The following is a 25,336-nucleotide window of genomic DNA, read 5'->3' on the forward strand; positions in this document are numbered from 1 at the left end:
AATGTTCTTATCTGGCCTGGAGGCTCCTATGCTTTAGTGTGGGTGGCTCTAGCATGGCCCACACAACAAAGAAAATAACAGAACGCCATTAGCTATCACCTTCAGCCCCCAACAAAAACCTCTCCAACGCATCATCAAGGATCTACAACCTATCCTGAAGGATGACCCATCACTCTCACAGATCTTGGGAGACAGGCCAGTCCTTGCTTACAGACAGCCCCCCAACCTGAAGCAAATACTCACCAGCAACCAGAGCCACTAACCCAGGAACCTATCCTTGCAACAAAGCCTGTTGCCAACTGTGTCCACATATCTATTCAGGGGACACCATCATAGGGCCTAATCACATCAGCCACACTATCAGAGGCTTGTTCATCTGCACATCTACCAATGTGATATATGCCATCCTGTGCCAGCAATGCCCCCCGCCATGCATGTTGGTCAAACTGGACAGTCTCTACGTAAAAGAATCCATGGACGCAAATCAGATGTCAGGAATTATAACATTCAAAAACCAGTCGGAGAACACTTCAATCTCTTTGGCCACTCGATTACAGACCTAAAAGTTGCAATTCTTCAACAAAAAAAAATTCAAAACCAGACTCCAACGAGAGACTGCTGAATTGGAATTAATTTGCAAAGTGGATACAATTAACTTAGGCTTGAATAGAGACTGGGAGTGGATGGGTCATTACACAAAGTAAAACTATTTTCCCATGTTTATTCCCCCCCCTCCACCCCCCACTGTTCCTCAGTCGTTCTTGTCAACTGCTGGAAATGGCCCACCTTGATTATCACTACAAAAGGTTCCCCCCCACCGCCACCCCGCTCTCCTGCTGGTAATAGCTCACCTTAAGTGATCACTCTCCTTACAGTGTGTATGATAACACCCATTGTTTCATGTTCTGTATGTATATAAATCTTCCCACTGTATTTTCCACTGAATGCATCCGATGAAGTGAGCTGTAGCTCATGAAAGCTTATGTTCAAATAAATTTGTTAGTGTCTAAGGTGCCACAAGTACTCCTTTTCTTTTTAGGTAAAATGAAAGACTCACTTTCTCTCTCCAGCAAAACTTAACAGGTACTGAATAAGGGCTTGTCCACATTGGGGAATTACTGATATAATTATACTGCTATAGTTATACAGGAATACCTTCCCTTGTGGAAGCTCATATTCCAGCAGAAGGGAGCATTTTTCCAAGTTTACCTTATATTGCCTTGGAAGTGGTATAAAACCCTCTTCTGAGGGAATAGGAGAGGAGCTGGAGTCACCGGTAGTCAAGGGGAATCCAGGTCCAAGCTAATGAAAGGGCAATAAGCCCCTCTGGGTAGTTCATTGAATAACAAGCACCTGGGCCTGCTAAAAAGCCATCAGGGCTCAGTTTCAGGGTGGTCCTCAGAGAGATGCTCCCACAGACCTCAGGTCTCAAAGAGGAGGGCTGGGCATCTCATCAGCCCAAGGGGTCAGACTTTATTTCATGTTTAGTTGGCTTTAATAAAGTGGAACCCCAACAGGGGATAGTCTTACACCTCTTCGGATTGTGTGGAATTCTCAAAGGGCCCTGAGAGAAGAGAAACTGAGGCAGGAAGGGGCGTGCCTGCCCTGTCGCGGCCCCCTAGCACTGCCATCCCAGCATATTGGGGGCCGTGGGCCTTCTCATCTGGTGAGTGGCAAGGAGGTGTCAGGGCCTCAGCCGGTAGTCCTGCCCAGAAATGGGCCCCAGGCATGTCTCAGTCTGGCCCTGAGGCCATCAGCAAATGGGATGTGTGCTGTGCTGTTCCCCTCTGAACGAGTGTCTGGATGTGGTAGCTGTGGGGCAGAAGCGCCTCTCCCAAGGCCGCAGAGCACACATTCCAGCACTATAACGCTTCCCCTGTCCCCCTCGCATCCTCCACGTACACAGACGGTCCCCAGTCGCTGCCTTCGCTGTGTCGAGCCGCCGCTTTTGTTTGGTCACACCCAGCTCTGCTGTTAATCACAGCCGCAGCGGAACTTGGTTTTCCTAGTGTCATCGGGGTGACAAACAATTGGGTGTCTTTGGAGAGCCAAGCTGCCGGGTTCGTTTGTGGACCGGCTGATCAATGCTGCAGAACTAAAGCACCACCATGTTGTGTTGGTTCCTCTCTGTTTCTTTCCAGTGCAGATTAGCAGAATTGCCTGCTCTCACTGTCCCTCTGTCTCTTACCATTAAGCCTTCCAAATCAGGGGAACTTTGAAGTGTTCTTAGTACTCTTTCTCTCATGCTTGGGGCTAAATCTCATCAGTGTTAATGCAGGAAATAGCGTTTTTAATAATGAGTCTTGGGGGTTTGATATTGCTAACATCATATTAAGGCCCAGGCTAAGGTAGCACTCCCAGCCCCTACTGAAATTTTCCTAATTAAAGACAAAATTGATCAAGAGCGGCCGGTTGTGTTTTCACCCAGGAGAGGGTTAGAGGAGGTTGTCTTGGCAAATGGACCAAGTGATGTATTTAAGGACGCCGAGTACCTCAACTAAAATGTTCTTCCTTTAAGAGGTTGGCTGATCCAAAGCTAATGGAATTTGGTGGGAGTCTTACCATTGACTTTAGCAGGTTTTGGATTGAGCCCAGGGTGCCTAAAACCAGTACCCTGGAAGCTTATTCTTGTACCGGGTGTCTTGTCCTGGATTGTAACAGATAGGATACGGGAACTAAAAAGGTTATATTTGTCCTAATGAAATAGTAAGCAGGCAGGGTTCTACCCTATTACACTAGTGTAAATCTGGAGTGGGTCTGTTGCAGCTAATGAGGCTACCATGGAATTATGCCAGAGTAATTGAGAGCAAAATTTGTTCCAGTGACTTTTCAAATGATCCCTTTGGGTACATCTACACTACACAACAAAACCAAACCCATGGCCACAAGTCTCTGGGTCAGCTGACTGGACTCATGAGTCTTGTGCTACGGGACTGAAAATAGCTGTGTGGACATTCCTGCTGGAGCCCGGGCTCCAAAATCCTCTCCATGTTTCAGAGCTTGGGCTCCAGCCCTTGCAGGAATTTCTACACTGTTCTCTTTGATCCCATAGCACAAGCCCTGTGAGCCGGAGTCTGTTGACTCAGGTGGACAGGGGTCCCCCCCCATTGCAGTATAGACATACCTGTAGGCTCTGGTCCTTCTCCCATTGGAGTCAGTGACAAAATCTCTCCTTGGTTTCAGTGCAAGGGAGATCAGACCTCTAATGAATTTTGGCTTCTCTCTTCTGAATGTTGTTCACAGTGAAGATATAGATGGCTTCCTTCGGGGTACCCATCATGTCCATCTCCGTGCCAAAGCCTTTGGCACGATCAGCATTTCACTCTTTTTGAGGTGCGTAGAAGGTGCATGTGAAACGAGAGGTGGAAAACCACACATTGGTGAAGTAGAGGAATCAGCCCAAATGAGCTACTCATCATTTATTTCTTTAAAGAGAGTGTGATCTGAGCACAGGACTGTGAGTCAGTGGCACTGACTCTGTCTGCGAGCCAGTAGCTTAGCCATGATGCCTCAGTTTCTCCATCTGTTAAATGGAGGCAAAATGGTGTTGGGAGTCATCTTTTGCATGGTGCTGGGTACAGTTATTGGCCTTTCTCCAGAAAAAATAATTGCAAGTGTAAACAACATTACTAATACGTATTTGCTTACCGCTGTCATTGTCCGTGCATATTGTGCAGAAACCATTACAAAGACCCTACCCCAAAGAGTTTTCAGTCTAAGAGATGCAACTAGTGTAATAAAATCCTACCCAAACATACTCCATCCTTCCTACATTCAGACAGATTCTACAGGCTGATACTTATTAGTACATTTCTGAAGCCCACTGCTGTCCGCGAAGGCCTTTCTGTTTCAAATGCTGGTAGAAACGTCAGAAGAGAGGCAGGGATGCTCAAGTTGGACGTTGCTCTCAGAGTAGGCTGGCAAGTTTGTTTTGAATAAGGAGCTCCCATAAATACCATGCAGGCACCAGCAGCAGTGAAGAGGCAGCCCAGGAATAACAAAGCCACTTTGATAAACCGGGCCCCTTCACTGATCCAAGCGGTGCTGTTCCTTTCTCGTGCGCTTACAGATCCGTGGTTTGTTGTGATTTATGGGAGAAATAATCTCAAACTGGTCCTTACCACATTTACTATCCTGTCGCTTTCTTCCCTTGTTCTTCTCCGACATGCCTCTAGTGCTGTGGTTGCCACAAAATCACCATCTCCAGTGTGGGTACAACCTTCCTTTCCCTGATGCAGGCTGGATCTTGCTGGGGATCTGCTTCCTCCGGCCCCCTTCCCATGTGTCGTATGGTATCTGCCCTCCCCAGCTGTAACAGACAGTCCCCCCACCCCTATGATGCTGGTCGCTGTACAAGCACACAGGTAGAGGGAGTCCCTGCCACTAAGAGCTGCTAGTCTAATTAGACTAGGCAGACAAAGTGGATGGGCAAGGGAGGGTCATTACTCCTGTTTTACAGGTGAGGAGCTGAGGCCCAGGTAGAGGAAGTTCTCCAGGTGAATGAGTTGAGCCATAAATCATTTGCACTCTGATTTCCCACCCCTCTGGTGCCCACACGTTAGCACTCTGTCCCTCTCTGCTCCTGTCGCCAGGCTCCTCTTGCTCAGATGTTTAACCCACTCCCTTTGGCTCTGCCTGCCTCTTTCAGTGCAGCCTTTTCAGATAATCAGGCTGCTAGGCCCTGTGCTGAGCTGGCATCCGCTAGGCACCCAGCCATGAGCTGCAGTTATGTCGCCAGCATGAATTGAAAGCCACATCTCATCTGGGCTAGGGTATGGAAGGTGCTAGGTAACACATGTTAACAGCCTGCTTTAGACAAGACATTGCCATTGGCACATGTTCAGCTGGCAAACTCGACCAGTTTAACACGTTAGTGGCACATGTCTTACCACTACCAGGCGGTTAACGTGTGTTGGCCAACACCTTCCAAAGCCTAGGGCACACAAGACCAGTACGGCCGCCATATAAAATCCCACCTCTATTGAGCAGATGTGCTCAGAAAGGAATCGTGGCATTAATGTACCTGCCTCTCTAGCAAAATCAGAGAGGTTAACTTCTGAGGCTGCTCCTAATGGGCTTTTTGTTCCCTTGGGCGACAGTAAGGGGAAGATCATTGGCTTAAGGCAGACAAATGCCTCTTGTGAGGCTTTGCAGTGACCTCAGTCCTCCAGGCTTTTGAAGAGCTGAAGCAAAGCACAGGAGACATGGGATCAAGCCTTGGCATCAAGGTGAATTAAAGGAAAAACCTGCTTGACAGCAGGAGCATAATTAACCTGCTCCCGTAGCTGGGTAGTTTGACAGCTCAGGTGTATGCAGCAGCAAGTCCGGAAGCTGAAATCTCTGTCATATCCCAGCATAAGGGGCTCCTCATCCTGGCTGTCAGACTGAGGTGAACATTTGTCACATCATATTTTACATACCCCAGAGAAAGGTTTCTATTGGTGATTCTAGCTGTGTATGTTCCAATACTCGGGTAAAAGCCCCTGCAGCAGAGTACACCAGGCAGTTGCTGTGGCTGCTGAATAACGTCACATGGGGATTAGGTCGGTTGGCTGATTTTTGAGTCCCATGCGCTGATCCAAGGGGAAGGATGATCCAGTGGGTCTCTGGAAATCTGGGTTCAATTCCAGGCTCCTCCACAGACTCCCTGTGTTATGTGGAGCAAGTCACTCGGTCTCTCTGCATCTCAGCTCTCCATCTGTAAAACAGGGATAATAGCCTTGCCCTACCTCGCAGGGGCGTTGAGGGAGATGCAGTAGAGGCCGAATTGCTCAGATACTACAGCGGTGGGGCCACAGAAGGACCTAGGTAGAACAAGCTCCCGCCTGTCAATGTGATCAATCCCCAAGCAATGACTTGTTCTTGCACTGTGACTGCTGAGGGGTGAGGGGATGGCTCAATGGTTTAAGCATCACAAATGAAATCCTTAGGCTTGGTGGAACCACTCGTGTGAATTCCAGCAACGTGGACCTGTTAGCTGTGCATGAGGCTTTTCAAGGAAGAGTTTAAAACCCCATGTCCAGCCAGGCATGTTTCAGAAGATCAGGGGTTTGTCCACGTATCCTTGGCCAACATCTGCATTCAGTGCCAGTCGGCTGCTGAGCCTCGGCCCAGAGCAGGCTGCATTTTGGCAGTGCTGGGTGTGTGAACCTTGGGATAAAGGGCACTGTGTAAATGTGAAATATTGCAACATGTGACCCACGTTTACCAGCTCTGACGGCCCAGCTAAATTGTGAACAAATCCGTCCAACACCCCAGGACTTGAAATGTTCCTTTTAACACACAAATAATTCTAGCCTTCCTGGCTGTGAAGAAACTTTCCCTGCGTGTGACCCTTTGTCCTGCCCTCTGAAACAGCAGCTCAGACAGGAGCAAGCTACCCCCGTGCTCACTTCAGTGACTCTGAAGCCATGTTAAAGCCTTTGCTTCCCCTAACAGACGCATGCAGCTGTTTTGGGACAGTGAGTGAAGCTTACTTCAGTGGGTGGAGTTCAGGATCATGGGCGGAGCGTAACTAAAATGCCATTCCTCATTCCCCCCACCCCTACCCCCCAACTCCATAAGGGATCTGTGTAGGATCCTGGTAACTGTATATTGTGTCCTGTGCCCATCTATGAAGACCTGGGGTGGGAAGGAGAAAGCCAACCAGAAATGGACCTCTGTTTGGGACATTGAGCTGAAGGGGGTGGTGGGGTGAGGGAGGTACAAAGCCATTGAAACGGGCTTGGTCACTGCTCACGGCCTGACACCTGCGAGTATGCTTAATGGAAGAAAAGCAAGCGTTTGTGCACACCCATTCTCCCTCGCTGACACCAGGATTTGCTGTTCCCTTAGGTTTTCTGTAATAAACAAGCAGTTGGCGTGGGAACTCTGCTATTATTTAAGTCACAAATATGTATTGTCACCATGAGAATGGCAGGCATGTTTCCTGTCCTTGAGGACAGCTCTGCTAGCTATGATGGAGCGTTTGGGTGTTGGCAATGGGAAAGGAGGGGCTTGGGCAGTTAGGGGAGAGGTGCCAAATTAATAGCAGACACTTTCTTCAGGCACCTTTGAAGCCTGCAGGAGAAAAATTGAAGGAGTCCAAAATAAGGGTCTGGTCCCTAAGCAGTGGCATCGTGTGTGGTATCAGAATTTCACACAGCCATGTTCTCCAGCTCTTGTCTCTTCTAACAATGGGCACAAGTCCTGTTGCCATGGGACGTGCTGATGTGTCAGTCACTCTGCAGGCAGCACAGAGCAGCTGTGGGCCCAGACAATGCAGCTTAGTGTCCTGCAGCGTCTTTGCGCAGGAATTATATCCCCAGGTTGTGGCACTCAATTAATGTGTGTTATGCTCAATTAAAGAGTGAAAAAATCGTTTATTATCAACAGGACTTGACTCCCCCAGAACATTCCTTTCCCCCTCAGCCACCACACCACTCTTTTGCCATCCCCCCCGTCAAACCCTCTACCTGTCCCCTCCTTTCATTCCACCTCTTCCTGTCCCCTCTCCACCCAGGTACTGATATGGCCTCCATCACTGTAGTACCCACTGCCTGTGGCACACAGATCAAATGGCTTCCTAAGGCCCCATGGGGAAGTTGAAAGTTGAACACCAATCTCCAGAGGCCTGATTTGGTGATTAGGGCACTAGCCTGGGATGCTGGAGACCCAGGGTCAGTTCCCTGCTCTGGCACAGATATGCTGTGTGACCTTGGGGAAGTCGCTTAGCCTCTCCGTGCCTAACAGCCCTGCCCTGCCTCACAGAGGGGCTGTGAGGAGAAATACATTAAAGATTGGGAGGGCCATGGAAGTGCCTTAGATTGACTTACCCCAAGATCAGCCTCCCTGCCTCCCTCTCCAGTGCCTGCCACCTTTGCCTCTTTCCAAAGAAAACATCCCTCCTGTCCTTTGCAGTCGCAGCACCATAACTGCACTGTGCACAAAGGAACCTGGGGTCTAACAATGGCACAGGGCACCTTGCATGGCCCTGCATCCCTGAACGCGTCACTTGTCAGGGCTGCCCCCAGTGGCACTTGCAGTTTGTAGTTGGTCTTTTCCTGTGAGTGTGAGCTAAGCAGGTGTTTTCTCTGCACCTTTCCCCTGATATTTTATGGGGGTTTGTTGTTGTTAGACACTTCTCCCCCACAGTACCTGGGGCTGATTGCTCCAGGAGAAAGAGCTCAGAAAGTGCTCTTTAAAAACATGATGTCAACACTCAGCTACACTCGACTGGTAAACACAGCTCGAATGCGTGGGACTTGGTGCCCATCTCCGCTGTGAAGGATTTGCTTGGTAAGACCATCCCGTTGCAGGCAAGAGGGTACAAAAGCAGTCAGGGATTTGTCTGATTTATTTCTCTGAGACTACAAAACCTTGTGCTGTCCTCCCAGGCCAAGCAGGGTCTGCTGGGTCAGCACTTGTTTGAGAAAGCATCCGGGAATGGTATGGTACTGGTGAATCAGCAGGAGGCATTCTGCTCTTCCCACTCAGTCAGATTTCACCGTGGGCTCAGAGGGCGCTGTGCCTCTGACAGCAGCCAGGAGACAGAAGGCCAAGGTCCTGATCACCTGTTGTCTGCTGCTTTTTCTTAAGAGTAATGGTGTTGACTCTGCTGTCTTTGCCAAATTTCAACTGGCTTCTGGTCTGTCTACCTAAAATCCTCCTGCAGTTTTAATTAGAGTACAGTATTCTTCTTCATTTCCTGACCTATTGTGTAGTGTTGCTATGAGCTGTTAAAAGAGCCACTGTGTTCCGCTCCAGACGTGGCTGCAGGAGAGGTAATCCCTATATTTATCCCTTTTTAACAGTGTGTTGTCTTAGTTACTTAATGTTTGTAAAGCTCTCTAAGATCTTTCGGTGACAGGTGTTATCCAAGTGTCAGGTATTATCTTTAATAAGAGCTTATTCACAGGGCTATCGAAGGGAAGGGGCATGTTGACCTTTCATAAATGTCTATCTGGGTTCTCCAACCTCCCCAGAATCCCTCCTGATTTCTCTTTCTTCACCCCAGATTCAGATGCCCTCGTGCCCAGGAGAGTGTGGATAGGAGTCAGTCTTTCAGATCAGTAGACATCAACAGAAACTGTTGGTTTATTATGTTGGCGCCTAGAGACCCCACACAGCTGAGATCCGGGCCCCATTCTGATAGGCTCACAGTCTAAACAAGACAAACACGGCGTTGGAGGGGAAACGGAACCAGAGAGAGCTCACCCAGGTAACTTGCCCAAGGTCACACAGCAGAGCTGGGAGTGGAACCAGAGTCCCTCTTCATTGCCTTATCTGCTGGGCTGGGCTGCTGCTCTCTTTTAATTTGACTTCCAGATGCTGAGCATCTGTGCCTCGTGACGCCTCTTCGCTGTCTTGCTTGGCCCCAGCCCTCGCTCTTTACAGGCAATCTTGGAGTCCTAGCCCAGGGATTACCTTGGATGATTTATTGCTGTTTGCAGCATTTCTGAAGCCAGCAGTGACTCTCCTCTCCTGTCGTGCTGGGAAGGCTTCAGTCAGGCCTTTTACATTTTGTCACGTTACAGCCGGATAGCTTAGCCTGCACTCATCTGTTTTCATGCATCAACATGAGCCACAACCAATTATCAAAGGAAAACCAGCTAGCAGCCCTCTGCATCTGCCAGGGTGCTACCCAGCACTCACGGGGAAGGCTCTCGGCTTCCTTGGTGGGGGATGTTTGTCATGGATCCCCACACAAGTACTTTTGGAAAATGGGACATGAAAATCACTTAGTACAGGCCTTTGGTGGACCATAAATAGAGAGAATTGCCTTTGCCTCATTGAGACATAAAGCTAGTTTTGGCTTTGTGTTCAGTTACAAGTAAATCCTAGGGAAGGACGGATTTCAAACTCTCGTCTCCTAAGTTTTCAAAATTCTGTCTCTCCGGGCAGACATGTACGTGCACTCACCGGACCCTGCACCTACTTTAGAACTATGCAGAAAGAGCGAGGGCTAGTATACGCTTGAAACTCTACAGTGCATCAGTGTTGACACTCACTACAGCGAAAGGAGGGGTTCTCCCATCCGTGCAGGTAATCCATCTTCCATCAACCTAACCCTGGGTGTAGACCAGTGGTTCTCAAAGTGTGGGTTGGGACCCCATTTTAATGGGGTTGCCAGGGCTGGCATTAGACTTGCTGGGGCCCGGGGCTGAAGCCAAAGTCTGAGCCCCACCCACAGGGCGGTGGAGCTTTGGTCCCCCTTCCTGGGGTCATGTACTATTTTTTATTGTCAGAAGGACGTCATGGTTCAATGAAGTTCGAGAAACCCCTTGGTGTAGACAGCGCTAGGTCAGCTTAACTACGTTACTCAGGGTGTACATTTTTCAGACCCTTGAGCAACGTAGCTGGGTCAACTTTACGTCTTAGGCCAAGTCTATGCTCAAAAGTTATGTGGTCCTGAACTATTGGTATCCCTGCTATACCCTCAATACCTAAAACCAGCTTGGATGCTCTTGATAATGTAAAGACTATCTGCTGGGGTCAGGAGCAGCATCTGAACTCGGGACTATAAAAAAAACACAGCACACATCTCTATCACAGGAGTTAAAGGAGTAACTCCATGAACTGGCAGCAGTAGTAGGCTATTATCCTCCATGTAGACAACTCACTAGGAGTGTATGGAACATCACACACTTCACAAGCGTGTTGAAGCAACAGTTCCTAGCTGTGGGGTATTATGTATTCTCTTCTGTATAGGTTCTTATATTGCTTTCCAGTGTCTGAGCGCTTCCAGTCAGGCATTCAGCAACGTAACCAACATCTGTCATGTGTTCGTTCTCTCATCCTCTCTCTGGGGGAGAGGCGTGTCCGGTGCAGCAGGGTTTTAGGTTTTGTTTTCTGAAATATACATGTGTTAATGTCAGAGATGGCAGGTCAAAGAATTGTGCCTGGCAATTGGAGTGGGAGGTGGAGAGGTTTGGGATGGTCTTTAGTTCCCAGAGGAGTTAATTGCTCCATCCCAGGCCACCCCCTGAGAATGCCATGTCTCCCAAGCAGATGAGCTTCACCCTTATTTGTAGAGAGTTCCATTGTGCCAGAGGAGTGAAGTTGTTCGCTGCGGTCTTCATCCCCAGAGCTTGTGGCCACGGAGCACCTGCAAGATTTTACTGACGCTTAGAACTTGATGGTCAGCGGGGGCGGCTCTGCCCTGCAGTATGGTTCTCCTGTCGGGGTGGCGAAGCCAGGGTTTGTTGGGTTTCAGTGCTTGCTACAAGGCCCTTCTGGGCTCTCTACTCAGGCTTCTGCATGGGAGGCATTTACTGAAGGGGGAATTGGAGGCCCCAGAGTCTCTTTATTGCCAAAAACTTTCCCCGCCAGCCAGAAGACAGCACCTGCCGATCAGAGGGCAGTAGGGCAGATGCTAGTTCTGGGGGCTACAGCTCTAGTGTTCACAGATTTCCTAAGCATCTGAAATGCATGTGGCTCTTGTTGGTTTCATGATTGGTCACAGGGTTTGAACAGGCTCAGTAAAACTGACCCAGGTCTGCTCAGGTGGGAGGCTACGAACCCGAAGATCCTGGAGGTGGAGCGGAGGGATAGAGGAGAGTGGAAGATGGCAGAGGCTGCTAGATGGGACACTGATGGAGATCTTTAATTACCAAAAGCAGATTAGGAGCTGGGTGTCCATTCTCATTCAAAAGGCAGCAGAGGCCAAATCTAAAGGATTGCTTAAAAACACAATCTCAGTCTGAACGAGATGATGAAGGACAAAGATAGCTGTCACATGCTCTGAAAATACAGCCACCCCGAAGACTCCTAGTGATATCAGCATCTGCTTGAGCGCCAGATTTATGTTGTCTGGGCACTGCAATGCTCCAGCAACAAGCCAAGCAGCCTTGGGAGAAAAATTACTTCTAAAAAGAAACATCAGCACTATGGGTGTATCTACACTAACAGCAGCAGTGGAAACTAGAGCAGAGTGGGCTGCTCCTGCCACCAGTGGTGTCTTGCAATCATTAATATCTGTCTCATCCCAAGCAGTCCCTCGCTGGAGCATTTCAAGCCAAACAGAGTGGCAAGATAAAACCATCTCCCCTTGATTCATCAGTGGGCCCTCCTTAACAGTCACCTCTACATCATGCAAGACATAAAGGAGACCTCTCCCAAATAACCCCCCACCCACTTTTCTTTTTAAGTGGCTGTAGGAGGCAGGAGCAGAGATGGAAGAATTTGTTAATCTAAACACCTTGGTAATAGACCTCAAAGGGTCTGCTTACTTTTCAGCATGGGGGAGGGGATTTAAGCTACATATTAGGATAAGCTTCCTGACTTGAAGGGTATTTAAGCTCTGGAACAGGCTTCCAGGAGAGGTTGAAGAATCCCGTCATTGGAGGTTTTAAAGAACAGGTTAGACTAACTCCTGTCACAGAGATGCTATTGGTTTATTTGGTTCTGCCTCAGTGCGGATGGCTGGACTAGGTGACCTCTCAAGGTCCCTTCCAGCCTGACATTTCTGTGATTATAGAAACCAAGCAGTAGAACCTGGAGGGTGGAGTGCCTGAGGGAGTTAGGTGACTGTCAGTGGGAACTGCATGCCTAACTCCCATGGGCTTCTGTGAAACTCCCCACCGGAGGCCATAGAATCGGAATGGACCAATTAGCTGAGGCCTGTGGTTTATAGTGACTGACCTGCGATTTTTCATTCCTGGTTGATTCTTGGTAACGACTTTTCTTAACAAAATAAACCCCTTTGTTTTAAGGCTCTTGGACAGAAGATCCATGCCTGCTGGTACATTCCCATTTGTAATGCAGTTATGGTCTCTGCTATGCATGGCTCCTTTCTCAGCAGAATTTATTAAAGCAGATGAGAGGTGCGACTGACTTCTGACAGCACGGTTAGACAGCTGAAGTCTGGGCCAGTCCAGGAGGGTGAATCGTAAACACAATAAGAGTTGCTGCAATTGAGGAACAAGCTGATTGGAGTGAGAAAATTGGCTGGCGGGCTGCACTCGCTCTTCAGCTCCGCAGAGACATTCCGATCAAGATTGCCCTGTGAAGATAGCTGGCAGCAAGGTCAATTTCTATAGCCTTCCAATAATGCCAGCAGCCAGGTTTAATATACTCAGAGATGATAACTCAAGAAATGCTTTATTTTAGATATTAAAATTTTTGTAGTAAAAAAAATTCATGTCCTACAGCTAGCTGCCTGTACGCGATAATGCTCGCAGAGGACCTTGGTGGAACAGTTCAACAGCCTGCCTGCATGCGGGGAAATATACTAGCCCTTGTCCTGCCTCTGTCCTATACAATGTAAATCAGTGTGTAGCTTTGCAAAGCACGTGTGTTAATCTGAGTGCTGGTGAAAGGTGACAACCCTGTTTTAGGTACTCTATATCATCCATTGCCATAATATCTGAACATCTCACAGTCTCTGAAGCACTTATCTTTCCAATATCCCAGTGAGGCAGGGCATTTCCACTGTCTCCATTGTACAGGTGGGGAACTGTGGCCACAGACCAAGTGACTTGCCCAGGGTTATAGAGAGAGTCAGTGGCAGAATAGGGAATTGAATCCCAGACTAGCACCCTGACCACTGGGCTCTTCTTCCTCTCTGCAATGGGCAAAAATGTCCTTTCTTGATCTGGAGAATAACTACAGTGCACAGTTTGGCAGCAAGGCAAGCTTCTTCCCCCAAAGACCTGGGGGAGGGGGGAAGCTCCATTTATCCTCCATTATATATTCAGTCCTTTCTGTACCCTCCAGACAGCTGAACTTTTCCTTGTGCTGGGATGGGGCTTGGGGTGAAATTCCCCCTGCGCAGAGGGTCAGGCCGTGGGCCCATCCGTGGGATTGAACTGCTGCATAGATGTAGTGCTGGTTCTCGGCACAGGGCTGAAAGCCACCCACTGTATGCTTTGTTTTCTGGGCTCACTCGGGTTTCTGGTGAGGGGCAGGAGGCTCTGGAGGAACTTGCTCCCGCGAGGACCTGTCTGGGCGTTGCTCTTTCTCGCCCACGCTGTCCGAGCATAGCTAGCTTATCAAGAGCCTGATCTAGCAAAGCACAGAGCACCCTTACCTCCCTTTGATTTCAAAGGTGCTTGGACTGTTGTGAGGCCCCAGGCTCAAAACCTGTGGCTCGTTAATATTCTTCCTTAGGCTGGACACATAACTTGTGCCCAGTTCCTTGTGCTGGAGTTCTGTAGTCACCTTGCTGGTACCAGGGTTGAGGGACTGGGACCCAGCAGCCCTGGATTCTGCCACCAACTTCTTGGGTGATCGTGGGCCAGTTACTTAATCTGCGTGCCTCTGTTTTCCTGCCTCTCGCTGGGGATAATGATAATTTCTTACTTCACAGGGGTGACTCTCTGCATGTTTGGCAAGATGCTCAGATATTATGGTGATAGAAAAGCTTACCAGAGAGAGTTTTCTTTATGGGGATGTTTCAGCTTGTCACTTTGACTCTCTTAAGGCTGAGATGAGCTAACTTCACACTTGCCACAAGGAATTTTGAACCATATTTGAGAATGAGCCCATGGTTATTGGGCTGCAGATATACCTGCCTGAATCAAATGAGCAAAAGCCACCCAACCAATCCAGGAGACAAATCCATCCCAAAGTCTCTGGGCTGGGGTGAGCCAGGAAGGCTGTCCTTTGCAACAGCTCCTTTCTCACTCGACATAAAGCAGCTGGCAGCTACAATGGATTTTCTTATGGGATTGAAGGAGCAGAAGTGCTTGCGTATTCCAGCTGGAAAGTGGGAATGCTTTACCCCTTCAAGGAGCACCCTTTACAAATAGAGGCTCTCTCAATGGAGCTTGCGAAACACTGGGGAATGAAAGCAGCCTTGAATGGGATGCCCTTGCTGTCCAGCCATGGATTAGCCTCTCAGGGAAAGTGCGAGGAACCCCATTGGGTAGATGTCTAGAGGCAGGATAGGCAGAGTGCCAGAAGAGACATTGTAGGGAGCACTCCTGCCCTGGGCAGGGGATGGGCAAACAGGTCTCGTCCAGCGATGATTTCTGTGAACCTGTCAGTAAGTTGAACCTGAGCAAGCATGATTGAGGTGATGCTGGCAGGCAGAGGGAAGCGTTCTGAAGAGCGTGCCGCCATGGTGCAGTCTCCACTGGTTGAAGATACACACGCACAATTGATCAGTGCAGGCTATAGTCTAGGATTCCTCTTGGATTCCTCCCTGATGCTGAGCTCTCACATGATGGCATCCGTGAATAATGCTTTGTAACATCTCTGCTTGCCTCAGAAATGCCATCCCATCCCGGTGACCCAGACCTGGCCTCAGTGATTCACGTTGTTGTCACTACTTGGCTGGACCTCAGCAATGTGATATACCTGGCACAAAGTCAGCAGCACTTAGAAAACCCCAACTAGTGCTGAAAGCTGCGGCGTGTTTCCCCAGCAGCACGGGCTACTAGGAATGTGCCAGTCTGTCGTTCGCTCTCTACACTGGCTTTCCACAGACTCAAATTAAGGTCAGGGTTTTGGGCCTTCTCTTCAAGGAGCTCCCTGGAGCGCTCAGGACATCTAAAAGGTCATTAAAGCTCTGTGATGAAAACCACGGGCAACAGCTCTGGTCCTCTGGCCCAATGGAACTCTGAACAATAAGGATGAAGCTCACCGGTGCAGGAGACAGAACCTGCTTTGGGGGTGGGCTGAGGCGATGGAACGAACTCCCCCGGGAACAAAGGACCATCCCAAACCTCCCCACTTTCCACTCCAAGTCCAAGGTGCGTTGCTTTGATGTTGCCTTCTCTGATATAAATACACAGCAACAGGTTCAACCAACCAACCAGCCACACCTGCCAAAACAAGACACTCCTCTGCACACAATTTTTCTTCTGGGGAGAGGATGAGAGAATAGACGGCATGTGATAGATTAAGGTGGCTGAATGCATGACTGGAATGTGCTCGGATCAGATACTACCATGATGAGCATGGGAAACCCTGTATAGAATAGAAGCGAATGTGATTGACATTGTAATACTGAGGATTTAACTGGCACTTTTCATCATAGATTCACAAAGGAGAGTTAGGGCTCGTCTACATGTGGAAGCTAACTCGAATGGAGGTAGGATGTGAATTGAAAGCATTGCAGCTGTTCCAGAATAGTTCCCTATGTGGACACTCCTATTCTGGAATAAGAATGTCCACACCCAGAGTCATTCAGGAACAACTCCATGTGAAGACAAGTTCTTGGTGTCATTGTCCCCACTTCACGCATGGGGAACTGGAGAACAGAGAGAGGAAGATTCTCACAGGAGCAAGTCAAATGGGACTAGAACCAGCTCTCCTGGCTCCCTAGCCTGGTCACCACTCTGCCTGCTAGACTGTGCCACCTCCTTGGGTGCTTATGCAGCACTTCCATCGCTGTTCATGAGCAAAGCACTCCATAAATAGTAACCGTGGCCCACACTATGATCCGCTGAGTGGCACTTCACTCCATTGAAACCAGGGCGGCTGCTTGTGTTGTCAGTGCGGGTCAGCATGAGGACAGGCTGTGGCCGCGTGGCCCTCTATGTAATCTGTGCAGCCGTGCTGCAAACCAGTGGCAGGGGGTGGGAGGAGTGCTAAGTGACTGGGCCAGTACTTGAACTGAGTCTGTAAAACCCCTACGCTGCCCTGAATCGTAAAACCCCTATAGAAAGGAAAGCCCAACCAAGTGTGAACAGCTGCGAGGGAGCTACAGGTGAATCGCACCTTGGAGAAGGACACAGCTACTACTGCAGCTATGCCACTGTAAGGTCTCCTGTGTAGCCGCCCTATGCCAGGAGGAGAGAGCTCTCCCGCCAGCATAATTAAACCACCCCTAACGAGCGGCAGTAGCTGTGGCAACAGGAGAGCATCTCCCACTGACATACCACTGTCCACACCGGCGCTTTTGTGTTGTTTTCACAACAAAAATGTTATTGACAGACGTGCTAGTGTGGACAAAGCCTTCAAGTCATTATGTTTCTGTGTTGTCTTTCGGCTCCATCTGGCCCTCTGCGGTAAGGACTGTGAATGTTGGGAATGGCTCTGACTCCCCTCCCTCTCTGTCTCTTCCAGTGGTTTCTAGTGACAGCGAGAGTGACTCAGAATTCAGCTCCTCTAGTCTGGATGACAAGTCCTTGCCTGGGGGGTCCAAGGGCTTGAAGATCAGGAAGCATCAGGCGGAATCAGGTGAGGAATCGGCTGTTACCCCTGAATGTGGGCACGGAAATGGGTGATGGAAATGTACCGTAGGGTGACAATTGTTACTGTGCACCCTGGACCAACTCCTCAGCTGCTGTAAATTGGCATCGTTCTGCTGGCTTCACTTTACGTCAGCTGAGGGTCTGGCTACCCCCAGAAATTACGGGCTAGTGCTGAAGTTGAGAGCCTGCTTGGGGAAGGACAGAATCTCCATCATGTGTGTTTGCAGAGTGTATGGCACAGCCGTACCCTGAGCCCAGCTGGGGCCCTTGAGTGTGACTGGACTAGAGTGGTTAATAATAATGGGAGACAGGATGCCTCGGTAGGACTGGCGATGGGAAGAGTCGTCCCACCGTGGTGAGGTTGCTGGTTTGCTAAAGGGACCAGCCTCCTGCCACTCCAATCCCTGCAGCCACGAAGCCTTTCAGCTCTCACTCCCCACCCATATGTGGGAGTGTGTTTCAAACCTGTGGTGTATGGTCTCACATCAAAACAGTGGCATTGCTTTGGTGTTGGCCTCTCCACCTCTGAAGCTGGATGTGTGGCTGTCTGTTGGGTGGTGAGCTCCGTGGGGTAGCATATCACACCGAGCTAGGGCAGGCCTGGTGCCAGCAAATATAAAAGAGTGAGTTGACCCAGGAGTCCCTCCTGCCCAGGCTGGCAGTGAGGGAATGTGAGTGGTTCCCATCTGAGGGTGGGTTGGGCACCTGGAGAACTCAGTCTGGTTCCTCGTGCACATGACTCCACAGTAATCAGAATTACCACTGGAGCAGGGTGGCAAGGGAGACTGAGCTCCTGGCGATGGGCCCTGCCCGGGTCAGGAGGAGGCATGCTGGCAGGGTGGGTGTGGGAAGCTGGCCTCGTGTCTGCTCTGTGAATGTCTAGGGCCAGCAACACAGCCCCTTGCACACCCATAAACCCCAGCAGCTCCCCCAGATCGAGACAGCCCTGCAGCAAACCTCTCCCCTGTGTCTCTGCAGTGGCTGGCAGCGACTCCCCCAGGACTCCCAGCGGGAGCACCCACTCCAACGCCTTCTCGGAGAGCCGCAGCAGCCTGGGCAGCGAGCGCAGGGGAGGCCCAAGTGCTACCGAGAGCTGCCAGAATGACCTGCTGGCAGAGGAGTGCGACAGCGATGCCAGCAGAAGTGCCCGCGGTGAGTGAAAGGCATCAATGCCCCCAGGCTGGCTTCCTCTCTAGAAGCACATGGCACAGCACCCCTCCTGAACCCCACAGGCAGGCAGCCCGGCCCACTGAGCTGAGAGAAGGCTGCTGAGAAAACCCCCATGCGCTTCTAATTGGAGTCCATGCCCAGCATTGTCAGAGAGGCGCGTGTGGCCCTTGCGTGAGGTCAGAGAAGCCCGGGGTTTAGGGGCCAGATGCTGGTGGTGATGGCCTGTGATATAGAGGAAGTCAGACCGGATTATCCGGTGGTCACTTCTGGCCTTGAACTCTATGATTCTAAGCATCTTGTCCAAGGTCATGGCTGACTTTCAGGCTCTGTTCGTCACACTGGACTTTCCCCAGTGATGGGACTTCCCCAAACACTCCTACGTTTGCCCATTAAATCCCAGCGTTTGCACCTGCAGCAGCATGGATCTGAACTTTGTTGAAGCAAAGTGCAAATGCAGGTGTTTTCCGGGGGAATAAAATGCTTTGTATATGTCTGGCTGGCTTGTAAATTAAAACAAGTCACTTCCCAACCCTCTGCAGTGTAAACTTGACCTCCCCACTCCATCCCCAGCAAGCTCAGAGGAATTAGCTGAGTGTGACAGCAGATCTGCACGCTGCTTTCACTTCTGATCTGGAGCAGCTGGAAGCAACACATATATTTTCTCTCTGCAGTTCACATTTATATACACAGTAACCCCGGAGGTTATCATTTAACACCTCTCCCTCCCAGCTGTTCCTGTCACCCTTCTGGCAACCGTTCCTTTTGGTTCTTGAGTCAGTTTCATGGCTTGTGTGTCAAGGTATAAATTTAGATTTGAGAGAATAGTGAAGAGGTTGATCACCCAGTGCAACAATAATTCCTGTGCCACCTCCTTCCCGCACTTGGCCTGCTGGGAGTCATCAGCTTAAAAATCCTCCCTCCCTGCTGTATAAAATCGGACCCCGAAATGCAGGGGTTAACCTCTCGCAGTCAGGTTCTGCACTGCCTGGCAAATGAATGTTCAGGGTGACATATGGCATGTATCTAGGACTGCGACTTTCTCTGGGCTACTAAAGCATGTGCCCCGCGAAAATAGCCGCCTAGGGTGTAGGTGGGATCCTGGCTCAGAGGAGGGGCAGTCAGGTTTGCATGGCCAACTAGAAAACGTTTTCAAAGTACCTTCTTTTTGGCCGGAGGTCGTTCACTTCCCATTCCTGCCGCAGAACCGTGCATGCTGGAATTCTTTCATTCAGACACTGGTTCTTTTGGTGGATGAGTTCTTTCCTGTGACTTGCATAACCCTGGCGATGGCAGGGCGGGGGAGGAGCAGTAGCCGTTTCTGCCCAAGTCTGTTTGATTTTTGTACTTGATTTGATTGTGGACAGCTGACGGCAGGCTGGTGGCCCTGTTGGGAGCAGAATGCAGCGTCTCACGCCAGCGTGGGAGCCTTGTGGGCCACAAAGCATCCACCTCGTCCCGTGCATTGGATTGTAGGGGTTAGATTAGACAGGCCATCTAAGCAGTGACCTGTGCCCCTCGGCATGGCATTTGGAGGACTACTTCCACCCTCAGGGCTAATCATACCAGGGATCCCTGCTCACCCTGGCTCCAGTGCAGTGCGGAATGGCACAGCAGAGGCGCTGCCAGGTGTGCCCAAAGCAAGCCTCATCCAAAAGGTATGTGCCCTTGGCAGCACTTGGGTGTGTAGACACACATTGTGTTACAGGCGTGCTGGGGGATCATGCCCCAGCCTGCACATCAGCTCTGTCTAGAGCGAACAGGCTCGGGCTCCATTTCTGTCCTGCACTCATGCAGATACCTCAGCGATCCCAGCCACGTACTAAACTATTCAGCTGCTTCTGTTGATTGCAAGAGACAGTCGGTCTGGCATGTGTATGGTCTGTTTCCTTGGCTGAGTACTTTATCCTCACACCCCCTGCCGGGCCTCTCTCATTTGAAGGCATTATATAAAGCACAATCTGCAGGTTTGGGAAAGGGTTTTTGCTTTAATTTTTAAAGCTCTGTTTTCCTTCCAAAACAATTCTGGGTTCCAACCCTCCAAAAACAATTTTCTCCACTGTGCACAGATGACATGATCCTAAAATGAATGGCTCTGCAAGCCATTAACATGACGGTAGCATTCCCAAAACTAGGGAGATGCTGCAGCAATGTGGTGTGTGCAGAGTTTAATGGCAATTGTGGTACATTATGCATGAACACAGCTGTCAGTAATATACTGTCATACACATATGATGTCCTTGTGTTCTATACAACACCTTCATGAGTAGTTTAAATCATACATTCCATAGTCCACAATAATAAATGCACAAGCCCCACCACCTTGCCAACCATGTGGTGTAAGTCAGTGGTTCTCAACCTTTCCTGACTACTGTGGCCCTTTCAGGAGTCTAAAGCCCAAGCCTCACCTCCCAGGGCTGAAGCATGTAACTTACCTTCATGGGACCCCCTGTGGCATGGTTCCCTGGGCAGTTGCCCTGCTTGCCACCTCCTAATGCTGGCCCTGAACTTCTGACCCACAACCCATCCTGTGACACCCCTGCCCCTGAGGGTCACAACCTGCAAGTTGAGAAACGACACTGATCTAGATGAGTTGACCTACCCCCTGAAAGACCTCGGCATACCCCCAGGGGTACATGTAAGAGAACCACCGGTACCTGGTAAACAAAGAGAAAAGGAGAGAGACACCAATACAATGCTCTATAACACTCTAACGATACCAACTTGCGTCTCATAGCAGTAGCTTAAGTGTTGTTCTTTTTTTATTTTATTTTTAATGCAGATCTCATTCTCGCCTCTTCTCTAATTCTGTACCAAAGTGCAACTCTCAGCTGCCTTTCGCATCCTAAGAACAAATCCTGAGTCGCTATCTTGCTGAAGAGTTCCTGTGATGATTCCAAAGCAATTTTACCCTGACAGTCTATAGCTCTCCCACTCCGGCTCTGGGAAGGGGGAGGCGAGAGGGCTGGGAAGGGGGCATGGCCAACGGTCTGGTTGTAGGGGAAGACAAGGGACTGGTGAAAAAGGCCAGGAACTTCCAGTGTATTTGTAACATTTGTGGCTGAACTTTTCCAAGCCACATCATTTGACTGCCTGATTCCCATTAAAATGACTGGGTGTCCAGATCCCCTCCGCAGCTTTGAGAATCTGTGCCTAGATCTCTAAACACAGGGGTCTACATCTTCAGAAGCGATGAGTGCATTTGGACACTGCAGTTTTGGGGCATCCAATTTGAGATGCCATAAAGAGGCCTGGACTTCAGAGAATGGGTGCTCAGCACTTTGTGAAAACCAGGCTCCTTTGAGGCATCTCCAGTTGGGCACCCCAAAATTTACAAGCGGCTCTTGAAAAGTGTGGCCATTACCTGTATTTCTCTCTACTCTATGGAGTGAGCGTGGTGACATCTGTGGAGGCTGCTGTTAACAGAACGAGGAGGGGATGGGCGCGTAAGACAAGTGTCAAAGAACTGCATGTAGGGGAGAAAGGAGGTGTTCTGTGGCCAATCCAGTCCTCGATTTCTCTGCTGGGAGTGGCAGCAAAGGGTACATCTTAGCTGGGATTGTGAGCTGGACGCTAGCCCAGCAGGAAGTGATCGTGGACCTTAGGCTGCCTGGTGCCTGCTGGGTGGGCCCTGCTGCCATTCCCAAAGGTCTCACAGAGCCGCCTAAATCAGTGGGCTTTTGCTGCTGCAAGTGCGTCTTGAAGCGATTAATTCCAACAGGTTTGTTTAGCTAGCAGGAAGCTGAGCGAGCAACTGGCTCCACCAGCAGTCCTCCTGTGACAGCCATGGCAGACACTTCAGTGGGGCAGTGCTTGCTGCCAAAGCTTCACAGAGAGAGTGCCCCACTCTATTAGCCAGAGGCAGTTCTGTGCGATTCACAGCCAGCCAGTGGGAATGCATTACACCAGCAAATGCACGGGCTTCCTTAGTGCACCGGCTGCTGACCTTGGGAAGCTCAAGCTAAAGAGGAGGGGCAGCTGTGAGGTAGTGCTGCTCCCCCAAACCCAGGAGATGAAGGGTAGCTGCCCTCTGCTTCTAGCAGGATGTGGGCTGCACTTTGCCCTGCTGCCCCTTCTTGCAGGGCTTCGGTTCTGGCTAGCAGGGTCAGTCTGTCTGTCTATCGCCGTGATTTGCCATTCCAGTCAAGGTCACTGGGACAGTGGGCGGTAATGGAGTCTGATCCTGAGAACCACCGAGACCCACAACCCCTCTGGGAGCTACAGGTGCTTTTCAGCCCATCTGGAAATCTGGCCCCTAGTGTCCTCTGGGGCCAGGTGTGGTCTGTGCTCAGAGGTTCAGGCGAGGGGAGCCCCATAAGTACATGGGGACAGAGGAGGCTCCAGTTCCCACTGCCTTGGCACAGTAGGTTGTGGAGGCTTGGGGCTCCTTTTCTCTAGGAAGTGTAACTGTGGTTTAACAATCAGGTTAGCTGGCCCCATGCTGCCCATGGCTGTTGAGGCAGGGCAGACAGGACATGTCATGTTCAGCATCACCCAGCTCAATGGGCTTGGGATAACTTTCCCCCAGGGATGGCTTCCTTCTAAAACTGCCTGCTGCGGGGTTCATCTGGTGCAGGCTGCAGTCAGAGACAGGTTGCTGGGCTATAGGGACCTTGGTCCGACCCAGGCTGGCATTTCCTCTGATTCTAGTCCTGAGTGAACGCTGGCTGGCCAACGACTTGGCGCTGAGTGTAACTTGTTTTCACTGACCAGTCAGCGGCGTGCTGCCTGACTCAGGTTGCAAATGGTCAAGTTTAGATGTGATTAAATCTCGTGAGGATGCTGCCTGTTAGGACCCAGTGCTAGGCCCTTTGTCTTCCCAGAGGAGGATCAGGGTGGCCTGAGTTCTGGGGAGCGATGACTGGGGTGGAGGGTTAGGTCCTGCAGATGCACCCTGAGTCGTGGCATGTATTTTATAAATGAAGGGGAGGAAAAAAGCCGCAGTCCAAGTGCGGCCCATAGGGAATCTGGCTGTTCTGTTCCAGCCCTGGCTCTGTGGTGCCCTGGGGTTTGCTGATCACCAGAAGGAGGTTCCCCCTGCAGAGAGTGGATTGTGCAGGGTTCCACTGGGTTTGTCTCATGATTCCCATTTTGTCCCCAGCCCTCCAGGAGGGCTAAATTCTATCTTGGCAGGATCCAATGCATGGACGGCTCATATCATAGGGTGGGGGAGGCTGGGCCTCCCCAAGCAGCCCGGCGTGGCCCCACCCATGCTCCACCCTGAGGCAACTCCTGCTTGCCCTTAGCCCCAGTCCAGGTGGGCTGCTCATCTTCCATGAAGCCAGCTTGGGGCTAGGGCTAGGGCAGCCACCACTGGCCTGCGGCTGGGACTTGCAGTGGCTGGGGCCGCTCACCGCTGGGGGACCCCCGGGTGCTGGGGCCATGCCACCTGGCACTTGGCTGTGGGGGGCTGCCCACCCTGATATCTGCTGGGAGAACAATACAGCAGTGCACAGACAATCCAGGAAGTTTTTTGGAAAGTGTAGGGGACAATTTCCTGGTGCAAGTGCTGGAGGAACCAACTAGGGGCAGAGCTTTTCTTGACCTGCTGCTCACAAACTGGGAAGAATTAGTAGGGGAAGCAAAAGTGGATGGGAACCTGGGAGGCAGTGACCATGAGATGGTCGAGTTCAGGATCCTGATACAAGGAAGAAAGGAGAGCAGCAGAATACAGACCCTGGACTTCAGAAAAGCAGACTTTGACTCCCTCAGGGAACTGATGGGCAGGATCCCTGGGAGAATAACATGAGGGGGAAAGGAGTCCAGGAGAGCTGGCTGTATTATAAAGAATCCTTATTGAGGTTACAGGGACAAATCATCCCGATGTGTAGAAAGAATAGTAAATATGGCAGGCAACCAGCTTGGCTTAACAATGAAATCCTTTTTGGTCTTAAACTCAAAAAAGAAGCTTACAGGAAGTGGAAGATTGGACAGATGGCCAGGGAAGAGTATAAAAATATTGCTCGGGCATGCAGGAATGAAATCAGGAAGGCCAAATCACATTTGGAGTTGCAGCTAGCAAGAGATGTTAAGAGTAACAAGAAGGGTTTCTTCAGGTATGTTAGCAACAAGAAGAAAGTCAAGGAAAGTGTCGGCCCCCATACTGAATGAGGGAGGCAACCTAGTGACAGAGGATGTGGAAAAAGCTAATGTACTCGATGCTTTTTTTGCCTCTGTCTTCGCAAATAAGGTCAGCTTCCAGACTGCTGCACTGGGCAACACAGCATGGGGAGAAGGTGACCAGCCCTCTGGAGAAAGAAGTGGTTCGAGACTATTTAGAAAAGCTGGACGAGCACAAGTCCATGGGGCCAGATGCGCTCCACCCGAGAGTGCTAAAGGAGTTGGCAGCTGTGTTTGCAGAGCCATTGGCCATTATCTTTGAAAACTCATGGCGATCGGGGGAGGACCCGGACGACTGGAAAAAGGCTAATGTAGTGCCCATTTTGGAAAAAGGGAAGAAGGAGGATCCTGGGAACTACAGGCCAGTCAGCCTCACACCTCAGTCCCTGGAAAAATCATGGAGCAGGTCCTCAAGGAATCAATTCTGAAGCACTTAAAGGAGAGGAAAGTGATCAGGAACAGTCAGCATGGATTCACCAAGGGCAAGTCATGTCTGACTAATCTAATTACCTTCTATGACGAGATAACTGGCTCTGTGGATGAGGGGAAAGCAGTGGACGTGTTATTCCTTGACTTTAGCAAAGCTTTTGACATGGTCTCCCACAGTATTCTTGCCAACAAGTTAAAGAGGTATGGGCTGGATGAATGGACTATAAGGTGGATAGAAAGCTGGCTAGATTGTCGGGCTCGACGGGTAGTGATCAATGGCTCCATGTCTAGTTGGCAGCCGATATCAAGTGGAGTGCCCCAAGGGTCGGTCCTGGGACCGGTTTTGTTCAATATCTTCATACATGATCTGGAGGATGGCGAGGATTGCACCCTCAGCAAGTTTGCAGATGACAAACTGGAGGGTAGGGATAGGATACAGAGGGACCTAGACAAATTAGAGGATTGGGCCAAAAGAAATTTGATGAGGTTCAACAAGGACA

General features: G+C 50.2%; 1 protein-coding gene across 5 annotated transcripts in view; it reads left to right on the forward strand.

The window, feature by feature from the left end:
• RPH3AL (rabphilin 3A like (without C2 domains)) overlaps positions 1-25,336 on the forward strand; it is an 86,330-nt gene that overhangs the window by 55,220 nt on the left and 5,774 nt on the right. For all 5 annotated transcript variants that reach the window (XM_084651071.1, XM_084651073.1, XM_084651072.1 and 2 more), the window contains 2 exons: positions 16,993-17,106; positions 18,099-18,272. In XM_084651071.1, coding sequence (XP_084507197.1) covers positions 16,993-17,106; positions 18,099-18,272 — 288 coding nt within the window. The remainder of the gene's footprint in view (positions 1-16,992; positions 17,107-18,098; positions 18,273-25,336) is intronic.

The sequence above is a fragment of the Lepidochelys olivacea genome (genome assembly GCF_965140295.1).
Source record: "Lepidochelys olivacea isolate rLepOli2 genome assembly, chromosome: 17".
In the NCBI taxonomy this organism is placed as follows: domain Eukaryota; kingdom Metazoa; phylum Chordata; order Testudines; family Cheloniidae; genus Lepidochelys; species Lepidochelys olivacea.